The 19,966-nt window shown below is 35.3% G+C and overlaps 1 protein-coding gene across 1 annotated transcript in view; it reads right to left on the bottom strand.

The window, feature by feature from the left end:
* Window positions 1–424: 424 nt before the first annotated feature.
* Window positions 425–19,966, bottom strand: part of Zfc3h1 (zinc finger C3H1-type containing) — a 59,566-nt gene continuing 40,024 nt past the window's right edge. Inside the window, exons 21-35 of the mRNA XM_069988677.1 lie at window positions 18,797–18,980; window positions 16,810–16,996; window positions 15,077–15,265; window positions 14,308–14,545; window positions 10,798–10,903; window positions 10,516–10,714; window positions 9,923–10,017; window positions 6,206–6,316; window positions 5,837–5,941; window positions 5,584–5,749; window positions 4,489–4,589; window positions 2,437–2,538; window positions 1,749–1,788; window positions 1,432–1,494; window positions 425–1,302 (exon numbers count right to left, since the gene is read on the bottom strand). Coding sequence (XP_069844778.1) covers window positions 1,165–1,302; window positions 1,432–1,494; window positions 1,749–1,788; window positions 2,437–2,538; window positions 4,489–4,589; window positions 5,584–5,749; window positions 5,837–5,941; window positions 6,206–6,316; window positions 9,923–10,017; window positions 10,516–10,714; window positions 10,798–10,903; window positions 14,308–14,545; window positions 15,077–15,265; window positions 16,810–16,996; window positions 18,797–18,980 — 2,024 coding nt within the window. The 3' untranslated portion in view covers window positions 425–1,164. The remainder of the gene's footprint in view (window positions 1,303–1,431; window positions 1,495–1,748; window positions 1,789–2,436; window positions 2,539–4,488; window positions 4,590–5,583; window positions 5,750–5,836; window positions 5,942–6,205; window positions 6,317–9,922; window positions 10,018–10,515; window positions 10,715–10,797; window positions 10,904–14,307; window positions 14,546–15,076; window positions 15,266–16,809; window positions 16,997–18,796; window positions 18,981–19,966) is intronic.

A 19,966-nucleotide genomic window follows, 5' to 3' on the forward strand; every position in this document is an offset into this window, starting at 1 on the left:
TAAAGTCCCATGCACACACAGCCCAATCGAGCTCTTACACATCTAAATGAGGCAGAAAAAAAGGAAGAAGGAGAGCAGAAGAAGTAGGAGGAAGAGGAGGAGACATGGCTGTGGAGGCAGCAGAAGGAAGAGGATTAAGGGAAAAGTGAGAGGAGGGAAGGGAAGGAGAGCTGGGCCAATGGTACATGCCTGCAATCCTAGCTACTGGGAAGGGAGAAATACAGAGAATTGTGATTTTTAAAAATGCACTGAAATCATTATGAGGAATAAACCTATATCTTACTTCAACCTTTTCCAGTGTGTGAAAAGTGAATAAAGACAGCAACGATTTTTAAAAAGTTAACTTATATTAAAAAATACTTTGTATATAAACAATTTAATACTACAGTGTAGTATTTTAATACAAAGCAGTTCAAATAGTAACTGTTCTTTAAATTGTTAAACTTTATTATAAATTAAAATTTCTTTACAAAAAAATTGCACATAATATTTGACCACTCTTAGGTTCTGATGCTCTGGCATTTGCAATAGGTTCTTTAATCTTCAAGTTAAACAGTCTCAGCAAGGAGTCCAGAACGTGGCAAGGGCAATAAACAACCCTGTTAGGACATTCAAGTGCAACTAGCAGACTTGTGGCCATGGCAGTTACACTTTCCTTAAGATGGACTGCTTAAGTTTTAAATCCTGAAATGAAGAATCTCAAAAGATTTAAAAAGGAAGAACTAAAAGGAACTGCCTGCTTTTTACTGTAAACACAGCCCTGGAAATTAAATCCCAAACAAGAATCTCTCAGGCATCAGAGAGTGTCAAGTGAATCAGGAGTAGCACAAAATAAAGGGAGGGGAAAGTAAAAAATAAAACCAAAAACAAAGTAAAATTAAAATAAATGTCAGTCACTTTGAGGAGCTATACTTACGTACATGATGTTATGAGAATCTGGCAGGGCCTAGAAGCAGGCCAAACAGGAAGTTCATTTATCCAACTGAAGAATATCATGTTCATTGCATCCGGTTTTGAGGTTAGGATATTGTAGGGGACTTGATCTGATCAATTACGCTTGTCTGCCTTATACAGACCTTAGCCAGGAATCAGCCTAATCTTGAAGAATCATTCAAATAATTTTGGCAATTATTATAAGGACTTAGAACTGACTGCACCCAGTGTTCAGTGATTCTTGCTTTCTGTTTTGTTACTGTTTAAATTTAAGAGCTCATTTAGGCTGACTCCAATCTCTTGGCACTTGGAAACTAGTTTTCTCAGGTTATCAGTTTTACCTCCTTCTGATGCTTCAAACAAGAGTTGCTGTAAAAGATAGGGAAGCATAAAAGTAAGACATGGCTAGATTTTGAGCATTACCACATCAATGGATATGGCACATGCAGAAAATTTATAGGAAAACATCGAGAAAAAATAAAAGATAAAACGCATTACATCTTTCCATAGTGATGCACAAAGAGGTAACTTCTGTAAGGCTCTCTGATATAAACGGTGGACCTATAAAATAGACACACACACGCTTCCATCAGAAAACATGATGTGAACACCTTCATAACTATCTGTTTAAAGAGTGGTACTTTACAATGTACTAACATTTAAGACAAAATGGTTGTGTTTTAGTAGTTTTTAAACATTTAACTTCTTAGAATGTTAACTTCTATGCTTTAACCTTTTTAAAATGGGAAGTCAACAAAAGGGCAGAATAACAAAAAGGAAATGAATAACCTATCTGATATTCAATTGTGACTTACCTCTCTTTGTCCCTTTAGAACAATCTCAGCAGCAATGGCTCTAAGGAAAACAAAGGAATATAGAAAAGGGAAAAGAAAAATTTATATAATCTTTGTACAAATGGAATACCACCACTGGCAGAGTACTGACTGTGGGAATCTGAGTACAAAACTTCCTGAAAGTAACAGGCTAAACTTCCAAGGAGGGTAACCTATAGTGAAAAGAAAAATTCAACAATTTTTATCAACTTTACAAGAATAAAGCAGACCAGTGTTCTGAACATTAATAACGTTCATGGAAAAAAAACCAAAAACCAGAAACAACAAGAAAAAATGTACTTAAAAGTAAAAAATACCTAGCACTAATATCTTTAAAAGAAATCAGACTACAACTGGGAGAACCCCCAAATTTTTAAGGAGATGGTATTAAAATGTGTATGATAGCCCTATTTGTTGCATAACAGAATTGTTAACTCAGTGTTGTCCCTCAAGGAAAATTTAAAGTTTATACTTTTTTTGTTCTATAGGCAATTGTTAATAAGCACTCACTCTTGGTATTAAACCACAGTAAGTGCCCAAAACAAATCAAAATTAGAGATCTGTCCAGGAAGGAAAAATACATATATGTCATTTTAGATTTACCTGTCTGGAGCAAACCTTATAAATAAAAGCAATAGCTATAAAAACATGTACATGATTGTTGCATTACATTTTCCAGGTGGCCAGGCATGTTGGGATATTATATGTAAACATCTTGGCTTGAAGTTTCAGAATCTGAACATTGCTTTCTTCCCATTCATGCTGAAGTAACCTGTAAAGTACATTTGGAAAATGAACAAAAGCATTAAAAGTGTAGACTATCCCAAATGTACAGTATGAGCAGAGTGATGATAAGGTATAAAGTTTTTTCAGTTAAATTCTATCAAGGATATTCAGGAAATACTTGTAGAATGAGCCTTATGATAATCACCCTGAACAGAAGTATGAAATTAAGGTCCAGTCAAAGATTTTTGTTCATCTTCAACAACCAAAGTGTTCCTGTAGAAAACTAAAGCATTCGCACTGTACTCCTACTGTACTCAAATGTTTGTAAAGTAATACCTCTAGCAATTTCTTGGTACTTTTATATTATGTACATATAATGATTAAGTTCTCTATTCTAAAAAACAAAAGAAGGCAGAGATGACAACAAATCCTTGTAAGTACCAACACGCAGAAGTCCTGATTTACAATCTATTTTCCAAATGTCTATCCTATTACAAACTAGTCAAAATTACAACTGCATTTTCTATTGCCCGCATTTCATCAAAGATAATATTTCTAGTTCAAATTTTTATAATTTAGTTCTTCAGATTAACACGATTGCTGGGAGATTTAATGATAGAACAGCATGGTTATTTTTTATTTTTATTTTTGGTCAGTCTTGGGGCCTGAACTCTGGGCCTGGGCGCTGTCCCTCAGCTCTTCAGCTCAAGGCTAGCACTCTACCACTTGAGCCACAGTGCCACTTCTGGCTTTTTCTGCTTATGTGGTGCTGAGGAATCGAACCCAGGGCCTCATGAATGCAAGGCAAGCGCTCTACCACTGAGCCATCTTCCCAGCCCCGAGCATGGTTATTTTTGTCATAGCTTTGAGCCTTTGAATTTTTGCCTTTAAGTTCATACCACTTTTTGCATACACATGCTAAGTAGAATATAAATATTTTTCAGACAGAAATGAATCTCTGATAAATATTTCAGGTATCTTACAAGCTATAAAACAACCTAGGAATTTTAAGACATATCTAATACAACGGGAAAGAGTGCACAAGTGGAAACCAAAGTATTGACATGTTAAGGTGCCTTTTAGAATTAAAAAGTCCATTTCTAGCCTGGTGCTTACACCTGTAATCCTATCTATCCAGGAGGCTGAGATCTGAGGATTGCAGTTTGAAGCCAGCCTGGGCAGGAAATTTCATGAGATTTGTATCTCCAATAAACTACCAAAAAAGGAGGCAGGAGCTGTGGCTCAAGTGTAGAGAGTCAGACTTAGGGGGGCTGGGGGAGGTGTGGGGGAGGTAGAAGAGGGAAGAGATAGTGGGAGAAAAACAAAGAAGGGGGTAACAATGACCAACAAGAAATGTATTCATTACTGATGTAACTGTAACCTCTCTGTACAGCATCTTTACAAGAAAATAAATTTTTTTTTAAAAAAAAGGAAGCTTAGGAATAGTGCCCAGGCAGAGTTCCAACTACAGGCCTAGCACGCATGTGTGCATGCACACAAACACAGACACTTCTGAGAGTGATTTGCTTAATCAAAACAGAAAAACCTAAAGTCAGTGCTTCTCAAAAGAGATTTAAGGCATCAAGTTTAAGAATCTACATTCTGAATGAACATCCCAGGGATTCCAAAGCATGCTAATATTTGAGAACACATGAAAATAGAAAAATCTCTAGGTAATATTCCTTTACCATGTAAAATATGTTCACTGCTTCTACTACATGTCTAAGGATATTTGATTTGTGCTTAGGGAACCCAGATTAATTACCTATCCTCTTATAACCTGCAGTTTTCTGAAGTGACCAGAGACTTTTACTAAAATTGGCTTTTGTATGAATCGCTAAAGATGGCCCAACAACTCTGAAACTAAAGCAATATATGTCTATGAGAAAATACTGAACTACCAAATATTTTATGAAATTTTCAATAATTTTATATGAAGAACCAAAATTATATATGAAGAATTATTTAGTTGAGAACCAGAAAATTTTTTTCTTACCTCAGTGCAAGTCCAGAATTAGTTGGCATAACTGAGCAAAACCGTTCCAAGGTTTTGGAATGCTGGGTCTTTGGAACACAGCTCAAATAAAAGAAAATAACCTGGGGCAGGGAGGGGGAAGAGAGATGAATGCAACAAAAATATGAACTACAATTATTTGAGTCTTTAGTGAGAAAACCATAACGGTTTTTAAAACATGAATGTACAAACTGTAATTATGTATGATGCTATTACAGTTCCTACCATTAATTCTATTAGTGAATTTCCAAATATGAGTTAGAAAATATGGTCTAGTGATGAGAGCCAAGGACAGAACACTGACAAGAAGCCAGGAATCTGGGATATTATGTGAGTCTACCTTTATTTGCTGTATAGCTTGGTCTCTGAAATAAATTTTTAAAAATCCATCCCTTACTCCCTTTATTTCATTACCTATCATAATATAACTTATAAAATCTATCATTAATCAGATTCTACTCTTAAAATTCTACATAGCACCTGAATGTAGCTTTCTTATGCTCTATGTATAGCTATATTTTCTTGGCAAAATAATAACAACAAAAAAGCAGAGACAGTGCACACGCTTATTATTTTTAAGTGATAATATGTACTGTTCTTAGACTTTGAAGACTTAAGGAAAAATTAAAGACCAAAAACACTAGGAAAGTGGTCCTAGCAAAAGCTCTTTTGATATAAAATACTTAGTTTTTTGTTAGTTTTTTGTTTTGTTTTTTGTTGGTTGTGGGGTTTGAACTCTGGGCTTGGGCGCTGTCCTTGCACTCTTCAGCTCAAGGTGAGCACTCTACTGCTTGAGCCACAGTGCCACTTCCAGGTTTCTAGCGGTTAGTCGGAGCTAAAGTCTCACATACTTTCCTGCCTGGGCTGGCTTTGAACGGTGATCCTCAGATCTCAGCCACCTGAGTAGCTAGGATTTCAGGCATGAGCCATCGGTGCCCAGCTAGTTTTTCTGTTTGTTTTGTTCACTATAAGAAAGGTCCTAGGAAAAGCTCTCTTGATATAACATAGTAGTTTTGTTGTCACTCTTAAACCCAATTGTTTTTTAGAAGCATGTAAAAAAAGTTGTAAGAGTCTTACCCGGTTATGAAATTCATAGTTGGACCAGTAATCAGCACTGCTAAAAGGAATGGGATATCGGGCAGGTACTGTAATCAAACATCTATTTACTAAATCAGTAAAAAATCTGAATTCTTGGACTTTGTTTCTGGATCCGGCAGCTCTGTTATTGGCAAAGACTAGATAACTGCCAAAAGAAAAATATCAAAATCAGAATAATTAAGGCATATTCTCTTATTCCAAAATTCCTTTTTTTAAGATGAATTATACTTACTCCATCCAAATCTTTTGTACTATATCAGATCTCATGGCCACCCCCAATGCTGCCTCATATGCTTCCACAGTCTCTTTAATACTTGATTGTAGAGGATGACACAGGCTGTTTAGTAAATGAAAAAAAATAAGGTCTACTGATCGATTTTATTAGAAAAAAATGACAAAGTATACTTTAAACATTACATACATTATTACAATGGAATTTTTCTTTTGATCTTTCTATTTTAGTATGTAATAAAACCTTAGTATCATCTCTTTTGCTTTAATGACTTTAACATAAGGCCAATTTTTAGGAGTGCAATTTGGTAGTAAGTAGCAAAATCAACCTGGTATGCAGTATTTCTTCCCACAGGGGATAATATCTCACCAGTAAATCAGCCACAAATAAGGAATTCGGTGGTTAAAAATGTCATCATCAAAATTCCCTTTACATAAACAGGCTGGAATGTCAAGTGGTCCAGGGATATTTAAGAGATACCTGGAAAAAAGAAAACCCCAGATATTATGCCTAATCACACAGATTAAAAAATATTTTCTTTAAAATCTTGAGTTTAGCAGGGTGCTGGTGGCTCACGCCTGTAATCCTAGCTACTCAGGAAGCTGAGATCTGAGGATCAGGTTCAAAGCCAGCCCGGGCAGAAAAGTCTGTGAGACTCTTATCTCCAATAAATAAACCACTAGAAAACCGGAAGTAGCGCTGTGGCTCAAGTGGTAGAGCACTCGCCTTGAGCTCAAGAGCTGAGGGACAATGCCCATTAGGCCCACTACTGACAAAAAAAAGAAAAAAAAAAAACTTGAGTTTAATTTACACTGAAATATTTTTATAAAGAAATAAAATTTCTCTCACACGTATAAATGTAATGGTATGACATCAATATATGTTACATTTTTAGGACACTGTATTTTTCTCAGAATTTTACTGTCATAATTATAACAGTAATTCTCCAAAAATGAAGTTTTACTTTAGTCTCTAAATTAAACAAGTCACCAATTAATCAACTAGAATCAAAACCATAATAAAACAAACGAGACAACTAAGTATCTCAAAATTTCCCACAAAATCTATACTCTGTTGTTAAGGAAGAAAATACTAAAATCTAGTACCTAATAGTAATTCTTCTCTGGCATGTGTCCATATGCATTATGTAACATATTGGTCCATTAGGCACTTATCAAATAAAGATGGAAAATATGTAAACTATAAACCTCTTTTGAAAAGCCACAGTTTACATTTGGATATGAAAGGTTCTAAAAGGAATCTCAGTTTACCTCCCAATATATCTGAATCTCTGCATAATACAACTATCAGTATCTTCAAAAACAATGATTTTTTAACGTAATTTTTAAATTATCTTTAAGAGGTTGTACTAAGGAGTTTCAACTCAACATATTAGATGACTAGCAGAACACATCATGATCCCCTTCCACTGAAGAACAATGTTTTTTAATGGGAAAAATGCAGTCTAGTATAATCAATTACATTGGACTTTGCAAGAAAACAAGTTTTAATGAATTAGCCAGACTGGGGTAAGAGAAAACAAGTTTTAATGAATTAGGCAGACTGGGGTAAGAGAGGTGGCAAACACAAGAAATAGGGCATCTAGAAGACAGGTTATCTTTCTAACTGGCCTATATTACCATGAGTTATCCACTCACACTTCTAAGGATTTTAGCTTCTTCCAGTGACAACTGAGGTAGGCAATAAAAAGACTTCAAATCTAATCTATGTAAGACTGTACAATCTCTAGGCTACCTTTAACAAACTGAATAAAATCCTTATGTTAATTTTTTAAACTATTCTCTTAATATCCAAGTTGACTGACAGAGATAATTTTTTTTGAGAAAGGGCCTTAACTCTATAACCCAGATTGGTCTCTAACACATGATCCTCCTGTCTAGCCTCTCAAAGCTGGGATTACAGGCATATTACAAACCATCTTAGCTAAAAGAGTTCTTAAATTAATAGAAGATCTGTATTAAGTTACTAAGAAGAAACTGACAGTATCTTCTTTTATTTTTTTGTCAGTCATGGGGCTTGGAACTCTGGCCCTGGGCGCTGTCCCTCAGCTCTTCAGCTCAAGGCTAGTGTGCTACCACTTGAGCCACACCACCACTTCTAGCTTTTTCTGCTTATGTGGTGCTGAGGAATTGAACCCAGGGCCTCATGCATGCAAGGCAAGCACTCTACCACTGTGCCACCTTCCCAACCCTAACATCTTCTTTTAAGCTAGATCAATTAGCTTGATGCCCAAGGGAAAACCAGGAAAGAGTCTGGTTCAGTCTTGAATTAGTACCTTAAATTTGAGAACTTAGATCTATCTAATTTAAACAAGGGATTAAAATAGGTAAAATGAATAATCTCTAAATTCTTCATAGTTTCCATTCTGTTTAATTGCATTTAAAAATATTTTGTCTCTCCCCCGACCTCCAGTTTGAATTCAAGGCCTGGAGCTTGTAGAAACCACACTGTTTAAGCAACTTTCACCAGTCCCTTTTTGCACTGTTTTTTTTTTCTCAAGACTAAGTCTTGCTTTATGCCCAGGCTGACCGGGACCACAATCCTCCTACTTATGCTTTCCTTTATTGCTGGGATAACAGGTGTGTATCACTACATCCAGTCCATTTGAAATCTATTTTAAAACATCAATCTAGGTACAGGAGAAATTTTCAAGCATAGTACTAAAATTACTTTGCCAAGTAGTTGACAGACACAAAGATTAAAGTCTGGGGAGAAATAATGATCTCAAATCTCAAGTGAAATAGTTTCACAAGAAATAGATCACTTAATTAACAAAGCTGGATTATTTATTTATTATTTATGTATTTATTTATTTTTTGCTTGCAGGTCCTGGGCCTTGAACTCTGAGCCTGGGCACTGTCCCTGAGCTGCTTTTTCTCAAGGCTAGAGCTTACTTGAAGCATAGTACCACTTCTAGATTTTTTGAGTAGTTTATTGGAGATAAACGTCACATGGATTTTCCTGCCTGGGCTGACTTCAAATAGCAGTCCTCAGATCTCAGCCTCCTGAGTAGCTAGGATTCCAGGCATGAGCCACCAGCACCTGGCTAAACTGGATGACTCCTAAAAAATCTGACTATACAGTAACACAGCTATACTAGGCTATAGTGAAGTGGGGAAGAAGGGATGTTAAGGTAATGCCTAATTAAAGAAAAATGTTTGCCAACATTAGATTTGCTAACATTAAACTACGGCTTTATTTTCACTCCGTATTTTCCATAAGAAGTCTTTTTGTTTTTTTTTTTTTTGGGTCCAGTCGTGGGGCCTGAACTCTGGGCCTGGGCGCTGTCCCTCAGCTCTTCAGCTCAAGGCTAGCACTCTACCACTTGAGCCACAGAGCCACTTCCGGCTTTTTCCTTTTTTTTTTTTTTCCTTATGTGGTGTTGAGGAATCGAACCCAGGGCCTCGAGCATGCAAGGCAAGTGCTCTACCACTGAGCCACCTTCCCAGCCCCCCATAAGAAGTTTTTTAGAATATTTTTAACTTAGATCTTTCTCCTTTCCATTATTCCTAACATGGAGTAAGAAAGGAACTCACAAAAAATTCTCTTGATGCCTATTCTTTTAAAGTTTTACTGGAACACAGCTATGACCATTCATTTACTGTCTACAGATATTTTTAATACCACAACAACATAGCTGTTGTATATAATGATAAGATATTATGGCCTGCAATACTGCAATCAGAAATACTCACTTCCTGGTTCTTGGGGGAAAAGTGCTGACTTGGTACACAAATGAAGAGGTGGAGAACTTTTTAAAACTTTGGAACTTTAAAAGCCTCCCTCAAAATCATACTTAATAATCTATTGTGGCCTATTAATATTGGAACAAAAGCAAAAAAAGAAAGTTATTATAAACCTTGAGGACCTTTACTTCAAAGAATACAGAAGCATTTTATATACTGCCTTCCTCATTTTTTTTCTATTTGTTCTACTGCCCTAGTAACAGTTCTGTAAGTAGATATCCAAGTACAAAAAATTTCATATCAGCATAAAATGAAGTCATCTTTCTAGTGAACTATATTCTCTCTCATTCCTCTACAAATCAAGAATTCTACAACTTACCGAAATAGATCCAAGTTACTATACTTCTCAAATCCAGGTTTAAAAAAGGATGCAATAAATTTCCGCAGAAATGGAAGAAGATTGTTGCCTTGATTCTATTTAAAAAAGAGTTGGGGAAATACACATCAGGTTTATAATGTTACCTAAAATGTCTAAAAAGAGGAAAGAACCTCAAAAATTAGTGATTAGGTTTCCTGGTACATGAAGGAGAAGTAGACAAGTTTGAGACACACTTAGCTAACTTCTCATCTCTCAATTTCATTCAACAGATTATTAAATAATTTATTATGCAATGTCACCACATGCTCAAATTTCACCTACCACATACCTACTGAACAGATAACATGTTTAGAACTGTGGCAGGAGTTGGGGAGTAAAATATAGTTCCTGTGCTTGAGCAGTTCTTAGTGTAAAATATAAAGCATCTATAAACAAAATTACAAAGGACCATAGAAAGGTAGAAAGGTAGAGAGAAGGAAAATCTAACATAACTTGCAGAGCACATAAGGTCCAGGAAATATTTTCTGGAGGTAATTGATAAAGATATTGAAATGTAGAAATACCATATTTGAGAATCATGTGTCGCTTTTTACCTGCAAGATGAAGAATTTGCACATATGGTAAAAAATCTCTGCATTCTGAGGATTTTTTTCAAATGCAGTAAGCCATACTGCTCTGGCTTTGTCTTGCTGATTAGTTTGTAAATACAAAGCAGCAAGGGCTTCCAATAGCTGGCAGTTCATGGGACACGATTCCAACAAATATTTACAAAGCTCCATGGCAGCCTCATATCTTAAAAAGAAAAAGAATGACTAAATACTCTTCTGAAAAAGATCCATTTTAACATAAGATTAACTTTATCAATTGAATTTTACCTCTCTAGGAGTTGGTGCAGAGCAATCATGTTTCTGTAAAGTGGAAGGCAGACTTCTATTCTTTCCTCAGTGGTAAGGGTCTCATCTGTACAAGCTTTCACGGCATCTACCCCAAAACATCACAACAATACATATCAAAATTAATTACGTGACTATGTTTTATCACCCATAAAGAGAATAATAGGCAAAGATGAGCTACCTTTGGCTGGATCATCTTTTTCATCTTTATAGAACTCCTGGCCTTTACCAAAAGGAACTAATTCAAATCTTCAAACTCCTAAAATTGAATCCATTACCCTCACTTTCCTGGTAAGGGCAGAACTATCCTATGAGTTCCCATATCTATTCATCAATGTATTTTCATCTATATGTCTCACCAAGTATGCTAATTCCTTAAAATTCATTTCAAAAACATCATGGTTTTTACCTTTTCATTTTTCCCTGAACACTACAAAAGAGGTCTTTTACTGCTGCTTCACAGATGTCTCCCAATAACACAATCCTTATTCCTTCAAATACATCTTTCCCCTTATAAAGATTCCTTCCCTTCAACTTGTAGCTTCTTATAGAATGGGAGACTGTTTTTCTTTATACCATTTCCTCCCTTTCCATTGGGAGATTCCCAGATTTTTGGAGTTAAATATCATCATTCTAAAACTGAGTTATTTGAAGTTCACTTACAAGATTTGTAGTGCACTGAACCTAAAACTCACTTTATCTACACTCACTTTATTTGATTAGCATGTCATAATATTTCATACTTTCCTTTTTTCCCCTCTGTGGTAGGTGCTAAGGATTAAACAATACATATTAGGGAAGCACCCTACAATTGAACTTCTTCTTGCCTATGTTCCCAAGAGATTGCTTATACTTCTTAGCCCCATTCATAGTCTCTACTCTCCCTTTTATGCCTTACTGCTATGCTGTTTTTGTTTTTTGTATTTTTTGTCAGGCGTGAGGTTTGAACTCTGGGCCTGGGAGCTTTCCCTGTACTCTTCAGCTCAAGGTGAGCGATAGCACCCTTCCAGTTTTCTAGTGGTTTATTGGAGAAAAGAGTCTCATGGAGTTTCCTGCCCAGGCTGGCTTTGAATTGTGATCCTTAGATCTCAGTCTCTTGAGTAGCTAGGATTACAGGCATGAGCCACTGGTGCCCGGCACTACTATGCTGTTAAGAATCATTCCCTCAGAAAAAATATTTCTGAGCTGTACACCAGTGGCTCATGCCTGTAATCCTAGCTACTCCGGAGACTGAGATCTGAGGATCACTGTTCAAAGCCAGCCTGTGCAAAAAAGCACCTGTAAGACTCTTTTATTTTTTGCTGGTTGTGGGGCCCGAACTCAGAGCCTTGGTGCTGTCTCTGAGCTCTTTTTACTCTACCACTCTACCACTTTGAGCACTCTATCACTTTGAGACAGCACCACTTTTAGTTTTCTAGTGATTGACTGGAGAGAAAAGTTTCACAGACTTTCTTGCTTGGACTGGCTTCAAACCACAATCCTCAGATCTCAGCCTTCTGAGTAGCTAAAATTACACGTATGAGCCACCAGCACCCAGCCCTGTGAGACTTATTTCCAACTAACCACTCAAAGAAACTGGTAGTGGCCATAAGTTTCCATTCTTTTCCAGATTAGAGAATATTTGCATATATACAAGTTATCATGGAAATGAGAACCAAATACAAACTCTAAAATCATAGACACAGACAAACTTGAAAGTAGTTTATTGTGACCCCATTACATGAGATCAAATATGAAATTTTTTCACTGATGGTATCATGTTGTTACTCAAAAAGTTTTGGATTTTATAGCAACTCAGAATGGTCAAACTTCAGCTTGCATTGAATTTACTGTGAGAGAACATTAAAAACTTTAAAGTACTTTGTAATATAGTATCTTCTATGTTAATAGTTCTCAAATCCATTTATCCATAATTGCCCACTCAGGAACAACTTTTTTACTTCCTTCGGCCAATAATTATTTCTACTTGATGTTCTAGTATCATTTACAAATATCATTACTACTGTCCCAGTTTTACCAGCTCATTGAGTTTCTTTTATTAATATTAATTTCCTTCTCTTAAAGCTTAGAAATCATTGTAATTATTCTTTTTCATCTTCTCTGACATTGTATCTATTCCTTGCCCATCTTTTAATAAAAATTTGGTGCTCATGGTAAATAGTCTCTTTTCCAGTTTACTTTTCTTATGCATGTAGTTACATGGTCTTGCATGTTGTCAACCTTAAAGATATTATTATTATTGCTGGTAGTGGTAGAGTTTATATTAAGGGACTTAAGCTTGCTAGATACTCTATTACATAAACCACACCTCCCCACCGCTTTTTTTGTTTCAGTTATCTTTCAGATAGGGTCTCTTGCTTTTTGTTCTGCCTAGAATTACAGTGTAATACTCCTACCTATGCCTATAGCTAGAATTAAGATATGAACTATCTTGTCTGTTTTTTGCTGTTGTTTAAATAGAGTATTCCCTCTTCCCTAACCTGCCCCTCTCAGGGGGTGATTAGCTGGCCTAGAAACTCTTTATCTTCCCAATCTTTGAGATTACAGGCATGAACCACCATTCCTGGTCCAATTTTTTTTTTTTTTTGATCCGGCGAGGGGCCTAAACTCTGGGCCTGGGACTGTCCCTCAGCTCTTCAGCTCAAGGCTGGCGCTCTACCACTTGAGCCATAGCACCACTTCTGGGTTTTTTCTTTTTGCTTATGTGGTGCTGAGGAATCAAACCCAGGGCCTCATGAATGCAAGGCAAGCGCTCTACCACTGAGCCACCTTCCCAGCCCAACCTGGTCCAAATTTTATCTTCTGACTAGACTATAAAATTATTCTTGGGAAGGAATAAGCTATATACTATATATCATTAAACATAATAGTAATCAAATTAACTGACTGGTGAATAAATATATAAGCTAGTTGAAAAGGTAAGACATATCCATTTCTACCTTAATGGATGACTAAAAACAAAACTACATCTAGTTTTCTGATTCAAACAACACAAACATAATGATATTATCTACATATTTTAATAGATATCCCTTGTCATAATTGGAAAAATAAATCAGGTATTACTATATAGTTTCTGGTTTTCTTTGTTTGGCTTTTTGGAATACTGAGGCCTCATACTCTTGCTTAAATTTTTCATTCGTGACTAGCCTGTTAGCACTCAAGATACACTTCCACTTCCAGCTTTGTGTCAGTTAACTGGACATAAGAATTTCTTGACACTGGCCCACACTAGCTTTGAATCCTGATTCTCAGATCCCAGCCTCCTGAGTAGCCAGGATTATAGGCATAATACATCAGCAACTGTCTAGTTTCTGGTTTTTATAAATACCAATACCCATCTTATGACTCAATCATTTTTACATACACAATAAACTTTCAAAATACAACTTATAATACCTAATGTTACAGTTAGGAAGAATTATAATAATGAATAAACTGGTGGTATAATTTTTAACAGTTGATGTTTTAATTTATACCACTCATACTTACCTTCAAAAACTGCTAACAACAGGTCAGGATTAGTCTTTACATCTTGAACTGCTTGCCATGGCATTACAAATGGTTCCCTGTTAACAATTCTTGAAGGATTAGCATTAGATGGATCATAGAACGTTGATGGGAGACTGCTGAACTCAGTAAGATGTATGTAGGCCAGCCATGCCAAACATCGATCGTTTGTTTTAAGGTATTCAGCTACTATTTCATCACTAGCCAACTTTAACGCATTCTAGTTAAAAAGATAAAAATTCAGAAAAGTTTTAAAAAATGATTCCTATTCACAATGCTATTCAAATATAAAGAATAAAACTGAAGTACTACCTAAGTGAAAATTTTGATATCAGTCATCAATTTAGTAATGAAAAATTTGAGATGTCAAATTAACATAATTATACTAATATAAAGTTGAATGCCTATTTAATAAAAGACCACATGTATTTGTATATTTTAAGTGTTTAGATATTTAAAATCTTGTACGTTTAACATAAAAATAGTAAAACCTCACCCAAGAAAACACACCTAGAAAACCATATAGATGATTTATTATAGACTGATTTCTTTTCTCTTAAAATATCCTGACCAAACAATGTGGAAATAAAGTTATAAACTTACCCAGTGACATAACTCACTAGTAAGTGAAATAAGGACTCAAATCCAAAGTCTGTGTTCTCACTGTTAAACAATGCTACCCATAAACAACATCTCAAGCCTTTAATAAGTGTTCTCTAAAACTGAGTTAAATACTATAATAAATGTTTACCTGTAAAATTGCAAGTGCACTTTGGCCTCTTCCAGTAAATATATGCAGCTGTACTCTATACAAAAGAGCCTCTAAAAGCTGAAAGGAAAGAACATCTGATGTTTCCCGCTTGGCTGCTCCCATCAGAAACTTCACCATTCTCTCACATACATAATCTTTTTCTTCAAAGGTGCTTTCTAGATGTAGAAACTGCCCAAAGGAAAAAACAGGTAAATGCACAAAAACTTAAAAAAAGGAAAGAAAAAAAAATTGCCCAAAGGCTTTCATATAATCTATGCTGTCACTTATAAGGAAGAAACTAAAACTACCGATTTTTTAATTTCATTAAATGTTTCATATCATATTTTCAACTTCTGCAAAAAGGTTAACTATAACAATGTATAAGCCATTTTCTAGTACTACTGCACAACATTAAGAAGAAAAAACTGATGACAATAGTTTCATCTAAAAAGTTATCTAAATCTAATGGTTCCTGAGTTCAGTCAATAAACTTCAGATCCTAATGAATACCTGTTTTATTTCATAAATGGGTATTAAGTTTAGCTTTAAAAAAAGTCTCATTATTCAGGAAGAGAGGAAAAATCAATTTTTTCACATATCAAAAATTACAGAGTACATTTATTTCCATAAGCAAAAAGAAAAATAAGACCAAAAGTGTTTCCTGGAATTCATGGCAATTTTTTTGTTTTGTCAGTCATGGGACTTGAACTCTGGGACTGAGCGCTGTCCCTCAGCTCTTCAGCTCAAGGCTAGTGCTCTACCACATGAGCTTCAGTGCCACTTCTGGTTTTCTGGTGGTTTATTGGAGATAAGAGTTTCACAGACTTTCCTGCCCGGGCTGGCTTTGAACCGTGATCCTCAGATCTCAGAGTAGCTAGGATTACAGGCATGAGCCACCGGCACCGGCTCTCATAGCAAATTTATACAAGTAAAAACTTTTAAAAAATCTAAATGCTTTACAAAAACTACATTTAGCCTTATCTAAACTAAAACTGCATAAGAATAGGTAAATAAAAATATTAATTTTTAAATTATTTTGTTAAGAATAAAGAGATTGTTAACCACAAAAGAAGAAAATCATTTCTTCCATAAATGCTTTCTTCTTGTTTAGTCTAAATTAATCTGAGGGAAGGGTGGCTCTGAGGTTACTAGAAACTGAAGGTCAGGGGAGAGAGATAGATGAAGAGGAGAGGAAGAATGCAGTCAACAATTCACTGTATATACCACAAAATTAAGAACAGTAATGGAAGGGATGGTTGGAGGAGGAGGAGGAGGGTGAGAATGTTGAGGGATGACAAAGATCAAGATGCATTGTATTCATGAACTTTTGTTAAATGGTATCTCCTTTGTACATCTACTTAAGGATAATAAAAATTTTAAGTAAAAGAAAAAGAAACTGGACTGGGAAGGTGGCTCAGTGATAGAGAGCTTGCCTTGCATGCCTGAGGCCCTGGGTTCGATTCCTCAGCACCATATACACAAAAAGAAAAAAGCCGGAAGTGGCGCTGTGGCTCGAGTAGTAGAGCGCTAGCTTTGAGCTGAAGAGCTGAGGGACAGCATCCAGGCCCAGAGTTCAGGCCCCATGACCAGACCCCCCCCAAAAAAAAGAAACAAAAGAAAAGAAATCGAAAGTAAGGTATACAGAATATAATAAGCTCCATATCAATATTTAAGATGGCTCAAAGAATTATCAACACACACAATACAGACATAGTGTTATCTTTTCTACTCACAGTCCAAAAGCTTTGATAATCAGGAGCATATTCAACAGCTGTTTCACACATTTCTTGCACTTCCTCCCTGGTTCCTCTTTTTGAGAACAATCTCAGGTAATGGCACCAAATTTCTGGATTGTCTTTGTTGTTTTCCAATGCTCGAGCCAAAACATTTAAAGCAGAATCCAAGGATTCTGAACATAGTCTATATATTTAAAAGCAAAGGTAAAAGCTTTATTTCTAAAAAATGTCTGAGGAGTGGAGCTGTAGCTCAGTTATTAAGTACCTGTCTAGCAGGAATAAGGGTCTGGGTTTAATCTTCAACACTGCAAATAAATAAATAAATACTTTAAAACTGCTTTAAATCTAAATATAGCTAATTAAGTGAGTCAGTTTTTTTTTTTTACAAGTCTACTTTCTGTTAGAACTATCAATAGCCAGGATCATTATGTCAAAGAATAAAAAATTAAGATTTTTCAATCACAACTGTAGGGGGGAAAAAAAAGTTCTGATTTCCCATAGATCAAATTTCTTTTAAGGTAGATATTCAGTAAGCATTTACCATATATAAAATAGAGTGTTACAAAACTACGAAGATTATCAACTTCAAATATTCTTTGTCCATATTCAGAAATGCCTTTTATGATTTACATTGTTTGGAAACAGGAAAAGTTAACAACTCTCTCTCTCTCTCTCAAGGCCAGCTATTGCTAGAAATATCAAAGCTTTCAATATAATAGTTCTTTTCAATGGTCAAAGGCTTGCTATCTCTTGGAGAAGATAATTCTCTCGCATGATCTTGTTCATAAACTAATGTATAACTCTTTTGCCCTTCACTCAGTAAATGAGTCAGAAAGGAAAATAGTGTAACTTATCCTATTAGCATAGAAATAACACATATGAAGAGTCAGAAAAACAACACAGTCAGATATGTATGGTGTTATAAGCTCTTTGTAGTGCTGCCTTATTGAAGATTTTATACTATTTTAAGATAGATTTATCAGGATACAACATGAAATGACTGTACTTTTAAGTCACAATGATAAAAAGATTATTTTTGGTTTATCTCCACTTTCAAAAACTAGATGTTATTAAAGCTAGGCATGAATCCTTCCTCAGCACTTGAAAGGCTGAGGAAGGAGGATCATGAGATTGAGACTAAGCATGGATGGTATAGTGAAAACTCTTATCTCCAGGGAAATAAAAAGAAATTAGAGGATACAAAAAAATCTGTAACAAGAGCTATTGGTTGTAAAATAAATTACTATTTATCTTATTTGCATAATGTCAGAACTTAGAGATGACAAGCTTTAAATCTCCATCGTAAATGTACAATATTTAATCTGTTCCACTATTGTTTATCATAATTTCTGTAAGAGATTTAATTTTTAAAAAATTAATCTAGGCTGGGTACTGGTGGCTCATGCCTGTAATCCTAGCTACTCAGGAAGCTGAGACTAAGAACCACGGTTCAAAACCAGAAGGAGGAAAGTCTATGAAACTCCTATTTCTAATTAGACACCAGAAAACTGGAAGTGGAACTGTGCTAACCTTGAGCAAAAGAGCTCACGAACAGCACTTAGGCCCTGAGTTCAAGGCCATGACCTACAACAATAAAAAATTAATGCTTCTACTACTCTGAATTTACTATTTAACTAAAACTACATAAGAATAGGCAAATAATAATACTTAGAAATTTTTTTATGATTTTGTTAACAGTATAATGATTGTTAATTAACGAAAACAAATCACTTCTTTAAATATTTCTAAAGATTCTAAAAAGTTCAGTATAATTTGTTTCCCATACATTGAATCATAGGGAAAAAACTAAAGATTTAATCTTAAATTTCTGTAATAGCTTTTTTTCCTCGATAGCTTTTGAACAATAAAATACTTTTCGCTTTGTCAAATGACTCCATTGACAACAGGAAGAAAACCTGATTACAATATACGATATAAACACTAAACATAAAAATATAAATGTCAAACAGTTTTCATAACCTACCCCTCATTTTGATTCAAGTACTTGTATGCAAGCTTGAGCCAAAGTTGTACATGGGAAGGATTTTCAAGGACACTTGCTTCTAAATTAGCAATATCATCGGTTTCATTTGTAAAATATCTAACATCATCTGGAGTGACAACAGTGTCCAAAACCGGAACTTTTATTTGGTTCTCTGGACGGAAGGCTATAGAAAAAAATGTCATTGGCTTTTTACTTTAATCTATAGACAGAAAAAACAATTGGTCTCATCTTTAGAATAATCTAGAAACATATAGATTCTAATTCCATACAGCAAAACTAACAGCTTTAAGGAAGATCTACCATATAATCATCCAAACCTGAACATTTATGCTATTAAAAATTACTTTAGGGGCTGGTTGCCATTGGCTTACACTTATCTGAGCTATTCTTGATCTCAGGTTGAAGCCAGCCTAGGCATTAAAAAAAAATCCAAGGGACTCCATCACCAAAATAACCTACAAAAAATTGAGCTAGAGGCATGGTTCAAGTGGCAGGGCACCAGCCAAGTGAGCAAGGAAGCGAAGCAGTGGCTCCATGCCCACAAAGTTAAACAAGCAAACAAATATTTCAAGCCAACAGAAATAAAGCTCTTTATTGGTAAGGTTGACGCATAATCTCCCAATATTAAGGGCAAGTGATATCATCTGATAATTCATTTAATTGTAAATTAGAATTTAAGAAATTAAAGGTGAGTTAAAATTTATAAAAATGATTTCCTCAACTACATCTAAACCAGAGAAGTGTCACATTAAAGTACATGAGATATATACTGTTAACTGATTAGTAAACAACTATACATGCAAACTTAAAGAACCCAAGATATGCTTATGAGAAGGCACACTTATACATTATTATGCTCATTTGTTCATTCATTCATTTTATGAATCTACTGAATGTCAGAAAACACAAACTCAAAGACAAAGCAAAATAAATCACTTGCCCTCAAGGAGGACACTGGCCAAGCAGTAGCTCTCAAAGGACATCAGTACTGTTAAGTTCACCTCACTTTAAGTATGCTTAGAAATACATTAAGCAGTCAGTTTCAATGAGGAATGTTTTTTCTCCCATCTACTAGGCAGAGACCATAAACACAAAACATCCCTCAATGTCAGGATAACACCCGCACCATGAATAACTGAACTGCAAATA

Source organism: Dipodomys merriami, unplaced genomic scaffold (assembly GCF_024711535.1).
Source record: "Dipodomys merriami isolate MVZ:Mamm:240054 unplaced genomic scaffold, mDipMer1.0.p SCAF_10, whole genome shotgun sequence".
Lineage (NCBI taxonomy): Eukaryota > Metazoa > Chordata > Mammalia > Rodentia > Heteromyidae > Dipodomys > Dipodomys merriami.